Raw genomic sequence first — 11,411 nt, 5'->3', positions numbered from 1 at the left:
CCTCCCTGGATCCGCCTCTGGATATCTGAGTACTTACAGAAATATAGAGATACAAACAATATTTTCTTTGAAGAATTTGCCTCTCTTAATGCACAGGTTATCTTCGGTTTGAACGCCAAACTCAGCTAGACGGAGTAATGACGTGTACATTAGCATGGTAAGAATTCGCGCGCGAGAGTGATTTGTACGCAAAGTAGTATGCAACACGGACGGAAGCTAAGAAAAGGACTGTGCCTATTTGATGTCAAGTACATGGTATATTTGATTTTAATATATATATATAGATTTATGTTTACAATATCAATTTTTCATGAATTATATACAACTAAGCTTGAAATATTTTGTTTAAGATAATGAAATCACCTACTTTCACATTTTATGATAAACTTACAACTGAGAACACTTTACATTGATTTTTAGAGGTATGGCTGTCAACTTGGTGAGTAGGACTTGAATGACGTAGCATCTTTTTGCAGGCTTTTACACGATTGCTTGCAGGACTTATTTTTCAAAAATCGCGCACGGAGACGGTCTTTAATTTCCACGCGTATAAACTGGTGAAAGGTTATATTTTTTACTCTTCTTAATTATCAGTACAGTGAAAATCTCAGGACTGCCTCCCTTTAAACAATTTAGACAATAAAAGTACATAAATCATATATATTTCAATGCAATACGACAATACCAAATATGCAATGGTATGAATCATAGACGTACTAGACACCATTGGTATCGTATTTGGTATTTTATTGAAAACTCGAAATAACGAAGAATTCGGACATAATCAGCCATTTCCTTCGTTGAAGTTATGCCACTATAGCACAAAACGCATAATATGTATAACTTTTACATGTACAGACACAAGGGACCGTGTGACATAGCTTGATGTCAGCTCTGAAACTGTATGATGTCTTTGAGAATAAATTACACTTTGACTGTATACCGACATGATACCTCATATTTCACTGACAGTTATTTCATGGTCCGGCGTAGGTATATTGAGTGTCCTTTAACGGTCCGTGTGTAGACGGCCCACATCTTGGAGGGGGGGGGGTAGTGTGGTCATTGGTCATTCTCCTTTCGTGTTCTTTCTTTCTTTCTTTTTTGCAAGCGGACCGCTTGAAGAAACAAACAACCAAAAAACTATACAAAAAAGGAGAAAACTTCTTTCAAATGCAAAAGAGTGTCGTATATATATATATATATATATAGGCCGTATATATGGGATAAATTTCATATATTGAGAGTCTTTACTCCCAGCGAGCGAGTATGCGGACGTGTTATATCAGCGCCACCGACAAGAGTTAATCGACCTGATGTACAAAAACTCTTTCCCAAGATGATAATATCAAAACAAAAACAAAAAATAATCCAAAATCATGTGGGACCCTATACGAGTTTTGTCCCGATTGACATCATGATGCTTCATCTTTAGTGTATAACCCGCTCAGACTTTGCAAACCCCATACATCTTTCTTAGTACTTTTATAGTACGGTAGCTTCTAGGTACAGCATCCAACACTTCAGTAGACCTAAATTTTCCTGGTCGTCCGACATTTAAGTGACCAGAATAAGACCATGTTTCCCCACGGTAATCTAAAGACCAGCGGGTTCCACTGTGGATCTGAACACCAAGGACTTTTTGATGCCTACGATCGCAAACATACACTATTTGTTAAAAAAAAAAAACACCTCACATTGTCATTCGCAAAAATACATTTTGTATTCACAGACAAAAGAGCCGAGCTATACACTGCCCCTCGTTTTTCTTACACAATCTTGACCGCTCGTTCACACAATCTCTTTCACACACATTCACAAGCTACATGTACTTGCAAGAGCAATGGTGGATATGAAAACAAAAAACACTTTGACTGTATCTGGAATCATAACTAGGTCAACTGCTCTGTATACATAAACTCTGACCCTCAGCTAGGCCTCCGTGTGTACGTGAGCGCGCACTTCACACCCGTGATCGCCAACCGGAAGAGATAGAAGCTAACGTGAACCTGACATACAGCTTCTACCATTTTTGCATGCAATGTAAAGCTCTCTTCCAACGTTGGTGAGTCTCGACTTGTCTGTTTTTGTTGTTGTTTTTATAAGCGTAAAGTGTGCCCCTAGAATACTTCACACATGCATTCAGAAAGCGCACATCCTGCATCGTAAGCGTATCACAGTAGGAGTGTCAGTGAGATTATGAAGCCCAGCTATATATATTGGACAATAGCTTTGGCTGCTCGTCGAACGTCCAGTGCGCTATCAATGAACTTGTTCTGGACTATTAAAAGTCGTCTGTGACTTCTGTATCTTATACAATTATCAGGTGCACTGACAATTTCAACTAGTAATCGTAATGTAACTACTCTGCAAGGCACATTTGTCCTTCTGCATGACACGATATTATTATGATTTAGACGGGGCGTTACGAATGTACACCATATCTCACTGCGATTATGCGAGTGCGCTGAATTGTAAAACCACGAAGGTGACCTGTAAAGCAGTACGTATACATATATGGCGGCTTGGCAGCAAGCGCTCTAGTTCGACCGTCGCGTCGGGTGTAGGGGACTGCACGTTTAACAACGCATCCGGTATAACGCTCCTTCCACTCAGTTCCAGCCACTTATGGCATGCCATATTTGGTATGCGAATATTATAAGCGCTGAGAGGATTGTTAACCCATGACAGTATGATACTTGCCCGTTAAATGATATACTTTGTTAAAGGCAGAGTTATAGCAATGCACACTGTGATCAGTGAAGAGAGTCCTATACATATCACGGGGGACCATCACCTGTCTCTATCCGTTGACAACCTTCCATATTCATTCATTCATTCATTCATTCATTCATTCATTCATTCATCCATTCGTTCATTCATTCGCTCATTCATTCATTCATTCACTCATTCATTCGTTGGTTTTTATTTCATTTTTCAGATAAAAATCAAAATATTAAGCATTCATTATTACACGATATGTACCCTACAGATATGACAATGTTTGAAAAATTATTTAAAGGGATATTGGCATAGCATCGGTGTAGCTGAGGATTGGGCTTTTAACTTTCTGCGAGATACCCTAAACTACCGATGAAATAGTAGAGACCATGCCATTCTAAGATGAATTTAAAGTTTATGTGGAGATAATCGGTTTTGGAATGGCTGAGACATCCAAAAACAAAGTAAAAGAAAGCTACACCCATTATATAGCATGCATTGAAAATGATTTGCAGCACGAATCAACTCATGTGTATGTGTGTAAATAGATGATAATAGAAAAATGAGTTGAACATAAAGAGACAAATGATAAAGCTTGTTCTTGGTTGTCACTGAATTCAGGAATTGAATATTGCGTAACGATGGAGGCAGGGAATTCCATGTGATTGGCCCAATACACAGAATTGATTTATTAAGGGAGTGGGAAGTTAGATTGGTGAAAAAGATGACTTCATCTGGTCTCTTGTGTATTTCCATGTTCAAAGAAAACATTTGTCTCAAATATTCAAGTAATGTTTTGGAAAATAACAATGCATATTGAAACAAATTATCAATTTGTTTATATATACATATATATATATATATAATTATGTATATGTATTTAAATATACAATGTATGTTTATATATATATATATATTAAAGTATATATATATATACATATACATTTAAAGTGTTTAAATCATGATGTATATACACATTTTAATAGAATCGTTTACTTTTTATTCTTCCTGAGTGACAAATGTTCATCCAATAAAAACAGAAAATGGTTCAAAAATAGTTCATAGGCAAGACTGGCGTTGTTCAACTCAATCATATCTGACCAGTCAGTTTTCGAGAAATCACCCATCAGTGATGTTAATGAAAAAGGTGTTATTTTACGGGATGATGCATCGTAATTTTTACTATTTACACTCGTAAGAGCTTCAGAAGAAACAGAAAAAAATGGATAATGGTAACTTAAATCTGAGAGAAAGATAACAGAAAATGGTTAAAAAATAGTTCATAGGCAAGACTGGCGTCGTTCAACTCATTCATATCTGACCACTCAGTGTTTTTGAGAAATCACCCATCAGTGATGTTAATGAAAAATGTGTTATTTTACGGGATGATGCTTCGTAATTTTTACTATTTACACTCGTAAGAGCTTCAGAAGAAACAGAAAAAAAATGGATAATGGTCACTTAAATAATCTGAGAGAAGGTTACCAGAAATGATACGATGGTCAGAAGAATTGGTAAGATATTATCTAAAAGAGTAGCTGATGTAGAACATACATTGTATACGAGTCGGTTTGCATATCAGGTGGGAAAACTCCAAGATGATATCAACGTTATTCTGGGTAACACTGGTTTGATTATGTACTGCAATAAATCAAGGTTCAAGTCTCACATAATAAAGCATGCTTTTCAAAATTTCATTCAGAGTATTCAGAACAGAGTCGAAGGATTCTTTGAAAATCACTACCGCTTGAAGAGGGTTTGCGATATACAATTCCAACTACACGTATTATCTTCCCCCTGGCAGTTCTTAATTGCATCCGTGGTTTTAGTGAAAAGAAATTCTACGCAATCCAACATTTGGTAAGATTTGGACAGTGAAGTTTTCTCTCACATCCCATATGCTACTCCTCCACCTCGGCCTTCAATACAGTTTACTTGAAACATTATCACCTTCTAATGAAAATGACTCGACGTTCTGTTCATCCATGTCTCAGTCACTCCTACAATGAAAAAAGAAAAATGTGTGTTATATATTTTATGAAATATTGTTCTTTTTAGCTAATACAAGTAAAAGCATTTTCTAATACTAACCTATATCAGAGTTAACATTTGTTTTGTTTTTAAATTTTGGGCGGTTTTAAGGCAAGTTTTATATTCATACAGCTGAAATATGAGATTTTTGTCAATTCTTTGTATGAAATTAATAAGAAATTGTGAGAGCTTGACATCAGCGTAGTCATTTGATTATTCCTAAGGACTGGTCAAGATATGTTTTCGGAAGAAATGCGAAATTTCAAAATGTCATATCTTTTTTATTTCATATCTGATTTTTGACATCTTTGTGTCGTTCTGTCGGGAACATTTCCTCTTTCTTTTGACGTTTATCTATTTTCGGGGTGGATTTCCATTTTGAGTCCTTGAAAAATGTAATTTCGAGTGTATTTGGCATGATCTAGTAAAAGGAAATCACACAGGGATAGAATGAGTATCGATTTTTCTTTATACCTGAAAGTAATGAGGTCTTGTGTGAGATCACCATGTTTCTCCATGTGGCTTCATTATTGAACTGTATGATTATCTTTTCACACAGGTGCTTGTTTTCCGGCATTTGATACACTCCGTCTGATCATGGCCGAAAGTCTCTTAACGCGAGTTTTCAAAGTTTGCGTCTGCTTCACACTGATCCTTCTGTGTCTGGAAAGAAGTGGTACTGATGCAGCCAACATATTGATTATTGGGAACTTCGGAAAAGGCAGTCACTTTTTGTCGCTGGTACCTGTCGGCAGAAGCCTTCTAAAACAAGGCCACAATGTGACCTTTCTAATCAGCGAAGAATATTCTTTCCGAGCAAAGGATGCCAAATATTCGGAACTCTTTAAATTCGAAATTTTTCGCAACGATCCCGATTACAGTGTCAAGGCGTTCTTTCAGAAATTAGAAGAACTAGGATTTAGTGAGTCGGGAAGCCTCTCACAGTTCTACAAGCTCTTTTCCACCTTCTCGCAGGCCATAGTGAAGACTTGTGACTCTGTTTTGGAAGACGAGGCGATGATGAAACGCTTTGAAACCCTGGATGCTATCGTGGCCGACATCGGCTGGCCTTGCAGTCTCGCCATTAAAGGGTATCTCAGAAGCCACTCCAGGGACGACCCACGCCTCATTTTGACGGCACCCACCACAGTAAACAACGCTCCATTCGACACCTTAGGATCCCCCTACAACCCAGCTTACCAACCATTCACAATGACGGGTTTCACATCATCAATGAGTTTCATCCAGAGAGTCATCAATACGCTCTCCTTGTTTTCAATGCGAGTGTTTGTTTCCCTCATGGGTTCGGAGTTTCAGAGTGTTCTTGATAAGCACAATTTGAGCAGTCATATGGGAGGAAGCGACCCAATGGCATCATGGCGCAATATGACGGATTTGTTTCTCATCAGTTGCGACTTCGCTATGGAATTCCCCTTTCCACTGACGCCCAACATCATTCCAGTAGGTGGACTGACGGCCGGACCGGCAAATGACTTGGGTAAGGATCTCAACGATTTTATGGAAAGTTCGGGTGAACATGGAGTTGTTGTTTTCACATTGGGATCATACTTTGCATCCTACACTTCCGTTAGACCTGACGTTCTGAAGACATTTCTCGACGCACTCGCACGAATTCCTCAGAAAGTCATTATTCAACTCAAAGATACGCCCTCAATTCCCTTGCCGCCAAACGTGAAGGCGATGCCATGGCTACCTCAAAACGACCTGTTAGGTCACCCGAAAACAAGGCTGTTCATGTATCACGGGGGTAACAATGGTTTCCACGAGGCATTGTACCATGGAGTTCCTGTGATCGTAATACCATTTTTCGGGGATCATGTAGATATTATGGTTCGCGTGACGTCACGTGGTATGGGCCTGGGTATTGACAGAGCACATCTAAGCGTTGACTATGTATATCGACAGATGAATGAGGTGTTAACGAATCAAACATATCGCGACAGAGCTAAGCAACTGTCAGCTATCTTTAAGGATCGTCCGATGGCACCAGCAGATCGCGCAGCCTTCTGGATCAATCACGTGATCAAACATGGCGGAGATTACATGCGATCACCAGTCAATGACCTCTCCTTTGTCCAATATCATCTTTTGGACGTATTTTCATTTCTCATAGGCATCGTGTGCTTGACGATGTATTTGTCATATAAATTTCTGAGACTGTTCATTCGTTGCTGTGTATACGTCTTGAACTCCCTTATCAAGGTAAAGCAAGACTGAAAGGGACTGTATAATACTGGTTGAGGTGGGGATTCATGTTTTGAACATTCCTAAGTTAGATAATGAGAAACCTCTTATGAAATATGAAAGAGCGTGTAATTTTAAGAAGGATTCAACGTTTATTTGATGAAAATTGGTTGTCAAAAGGCTGAGATATCCAAAAAAGTGATCATAATAAAAGGCCACAGGCCACGCCTTTTATTAGAATCTCTTTGTTTCACCTCGTTTTTTAATATCTCAGCCATTTCAAAACCGATTTTCATCAAATAAACTTTTGATACCCCTTATGATTGCATGCTCTTAATCTGCAGAGAAAGATAAAAAAATCAAACAAAGTGTTAAAAGTTTAAATACATCAACAGTATACTGTTATTGTATATGATATTAGAATAAATGGAATACAAAACAGACTGAATCTTCTCAATACGACAATATGTAATAAAATATCTTTCTTTTTTTTTTCATTTTTATTTCTAAACCAAGAGGATAAGACATGTAAGTTACAGCTGGATAAAAAAAAAACACACACACACACACAAAACAATTGTCCCACTGCTTCCAAAGTACAGTTATATTCTCTATAAGCAAAGGTTAACACTGCATGCTGTCTATCTAATAGTGAGAACTTGGGTAGATGATTTTGCAACCCCCTCTCTTCTTCTTCTTCTTCTTCTTCGAGAGGGTTTCTGAATATCTCGCAAAACGTTAAAAGCTAAATCCTCACCTCAGCCACAACTGTACACACCCTTGAAGCGTGTAGTAATACATTATTGTGTAATGTGTTAGTGAGACTGAAGGGTGTAGAGTATAGTGTTTGCTAAAATAAGTAGTGGGACAAAGGGTTATAGTCAATTAAGAGATACTGAAATATCACAATGGTAGAGATGAAAACAGGGAATGATGTCTCAAGTACAAAGAAGAAGAAAACATGTGCAAGAGCGTCAGGTCACTTTATCTATTTAATTTACTAACATACATATAGTGCATAGCTGTTTAATTAGTAAATTTATTCTTAGGTAAAATGAAATGAAATGACTCATACGCTAAAATTATGCTGTGTGGATGAACTCCGACTAGTCACAGAGAGATACATGCAATGAATTGCAAAATAATGTATCGTTCGCAATATAAATTAAGATACATAAGGATATTATGTACCTACAAAGAAAACTAGCAAGAGCTACAGGTGAAGCCCAGATAATATCGGCGTCCAAGTTTTTTTGTCTCTTATATTCGCCAGTTGAACGCATAGGGACGTTATCACTTTGTGTTATGCGCTGTATAAGCACTGTCAATTATTATTATTGTTATTATTATTAATATTATTATTATTATTATTAGATTTATATAAAAATACATGAAAGAATGATGACAATATTGATGACACATTTCGGTGCTCATGATGCTACAAGAAAAACACGTGAACAAACATGGATGGAGCGCTGGAGGAAAAAAAAATAGAAAAACTAACAAGGAATAGAGAGGAGGAACACACTCATAGACAGAGTATATTTCAGTGATGTGATTGTAAATGCCAGAGGAATAGCATGACTAAAGGTTTTCAGTTTGGATTTGAATGTTTCTGTGAAGGAAAAGTTGACGCAATCATAGTATAGGTTTTCCCGGTCAATTTCATACTTTTGTCATTCAAGTTCCTATTCCGAGCATTCGATTTCACGCATTCTACGCTCGCAGCACTGAATCAGCAATCAAATTCAAAATTCGGTCATCCGAATTCACTATCCGAGCATTCAAATTCACTCTCGGAGCATTCAAATTCACTATCGGAACATTGAAATTCACTATCGGAGCATTCAAATTCACTATCGGAACATTCAAATTCACTATCGGAGCATTCAAATTTAAGAGAGGAGCACGCATTTCATCAATGAGCATTCAAATTCATGTCAAGCTGGCAACGGAATCTCGTCGGTCGTTCAAATTCGTGAATAGGCAACCATGTTCCAAATAACTGCATTCAATTTAAAAGAAGTCCTGAATTTAATTAGTTTGGGGCCGTGTATGCATGTGTTTCTCACTTGACTTTGAATATATTGGGATTTATGATGATTATTTATTTTGCAGTAGAGGTCCACCTGTTAATTGACAATTCTGAACTCGCGCTTAGCAAATAGGAATATACAGGCACATGTCCCTGGGATTGGACATAAAATGGAGGTCCCACGTGTAAAAGAGTCACAACTCATGCTCGTAAAAGATCCTACTTCATTTATTCATCGCAAAGAGCAAAACATCTAACTGGACCCCATATGGAAGACCAGCTTCTGCAGCTGAATATGGGTTATCCAGTCATCTTCTTTGATAGAAAATGAAACAAACAAACAAAAATTATGCACTGTATAGGCCTACAGACGAGCATAATACGGAGGGTTGGTTGACACTTTCGAGGAAAAAAAACCCACAATTTCGACTATTTTAAAACGGATACATGAGCATTTTGTACGTGTTGTTTGTTGTGTATTGCTGTCTTATTGATTTAATTTTGCGAGACTATGTGAGATCATTGTGTGTCAGTTTGTCTTAAATTGATGAATTGTCATTATGTGGTTGGTGTTGGGGCGTTGCAGTATCATCAAGAAATATGGTTACTAGTCGTTGTGTTGTTTGGATGCACTGCTGATTGGACATTGCAATTTGAAATTTATTGAGATGAATAACAAAGAATACATGAACAGAGAACAATGTAGAACATGTAAACAATCCTAATTACACTATATGCAAGCATTCAATGGTAGTGTTGGCCTTTTGTGCTGTTTTAAAAGTCTCCTAAATTTTCCTCGTTAAACTGATTGCACGAACTAGGAACTTGATCGCCTAAAAATGAATTTGAACGCTCCAAACAAGCTCATTGGGACTATCACGTGACTATCGCATGAATTTGAATGCACGAGTAGGAAAGTCGGTGCTCGCATTTTGAAATTGAATGCCCAATCGTGAATTTGATTTCACGAAAACGAAATAGAACGCTCATAAATGAAATTGATCGCTCGGATTCTGAATTTGAATGCCCCATTATTTTCGCGTGCGTGCGCTGCGTGAATTTGAATGCACATTAATGAATTTGAGTGACAAAAGTATGAAATTGACCGGGAAAACCTATAATATAAGTAGTTGCTTCAAAATTTTGTTCATATGAAAAGCACGATCCCCGATCTATGTTTCATTGAATCGTATAAAGAAAAGACGTCGGAAATGGCTGAATGGAGGGAACTGCTAAAAAGCTATAGCTAGTCATTATTACATATACGATGTAGTTTCTCCATACACCTGAAGTTACTGTTCGCCTTAAATGTTTTGTTTTATTGAAAACAAAAAGTTGTATCAAATTTGCTTGAACATGCTAAAGTCAAATTGTATTCTATATTTTTGTTCATGCAAATGTCACATTTTACCTTTTTTTTTATTCGGAAGTGAAATAATCTGAAATGAAATCAGCGGCTGAACTGAAACATCTTTACACAAAAATACACGACAATTCCCATGTGCATAAAGTCATATACAGTAGACCTACAATACATGTTATCAATGCCTAACGGCAATATTAACAATGCAATGAAAGGATGATACAGACGTACTAGCAATTTTTGTTTATCGGATTTGATAGTTCATTGGAAACTCGAAATAACTATTAAATTCTCTCACCATATAAGAACAAAGAGCATACAATGTGCACATTATTAAGGGACCATCTGAATAGTTTGATGTCAGGTCTGAAACTATATGGTGCCTTTCCAGCAAGAATGAATTAAACTTTGACTGTGAACTGGTATACCTGTATATATTCTATGTCACTAACTGTGTGTTGTTATTTCATCATCAGACTTTTTAAACGTACATATAGTGCATAGCAGATACGTATAATAACTGCGCATGGGGGCGGGTTCATTTTTTTTTTTTACGGTGGGGGGGGGGGGGCGGTCCATGAATTCTATGTCACTAATAATGTGTGTTATGATTTTATGGTCAGACTTTTTCAACATACGTATAGTACATAGCAGACACGTATCGCTATAATAACTGCACATGAGGGGCGGGTTCTTTTTTTTTTTGGGGGGGGGGGGTGGAGGGCGGTCCAATGGCCCAGCTATTTTCACCTAGGGAGGGGGTGTTTGTTGGAACCCCTTACTCCAGTACGGCACTGTTTGACTCTTCCTCCCCCATCCAATAAACAAAAAGGAAAGCTGGCTAGCAGGGTCCGCTTGAGTGACAACAGCAACACATAAAGGGGAAAACTTCCTAACATACGACATATTATATCACCAGTCCTCAACAAACTATATTCCCGACGGATATATACCCAACGGATATATATATATATATATATATATATATATATATATATATATATTATACAGTATCCGTACACATAACTTTGATGGGTTGAAATTCCCACACCCCTA

At 37.4% G+C, this 11,411-nt stretch overlaps 1 protein-coding gene across 1 annotated transcript; it reads left to right on the top strand.

Annotated features, from left to right (window-relative positions):
* The first annotated feature begins 1,977 nt into the window (after positions 1 to 1,977).
* Positions 1,978 to 10,201, top strand: LOC139712489 (UDP-glucuronosyltransferase 2C1-like). Its single transcript, XM_071624305.1, has 2 exons — positions 1,978 to 2,065; positions 5,312 to 10,201. Exon 2 carries the CDS (start codon positions 5,350 to 5,352, stop codon positions 6,988 to 6,990), a length of 1,641 nt encoding a protein of 546 aa, XP_071480406.1. The 5' UTR covers positions 1,978 to 2,065; positions 5,312 to 5,349; the 3' UTR covers positions 6,991 to 10,201.
* Positions 10,202 to 11,411: the final 1,210 nt, after the last annotated feature.

Source organism: Diadema antillarum, unplaced genomic scaffold (genome assembly GCF_040938485.1).
Source record: "Diadema antillarum isolate AM-2024a unplaced genomic scaffold, OU_Dant_1.0 seq00001811_RagTag, whole genome shotgun sequence".
NCBI classification, from domain to species: Eukaryota; Metazoa; Echinodermata; class Echinoidea; order Diadematoida; family Diadematidae; genus Diadema; species Diadema antillarum.
Note: the sequence above shows the minus strand (reverse complement) of the source record. Positions and strands in the feature narration are given on the sequence as shown.

What these genes read in the sequence shown, in the direction of transcription:
- LOC139712489 (XM_071624305.1), top strand. Translation starts at nt 5,350, where the DNA reads ATGGCCGAAAGTCTCTTAACGCGAGTTTTCAAAGTTTGCGTCTGCTTC.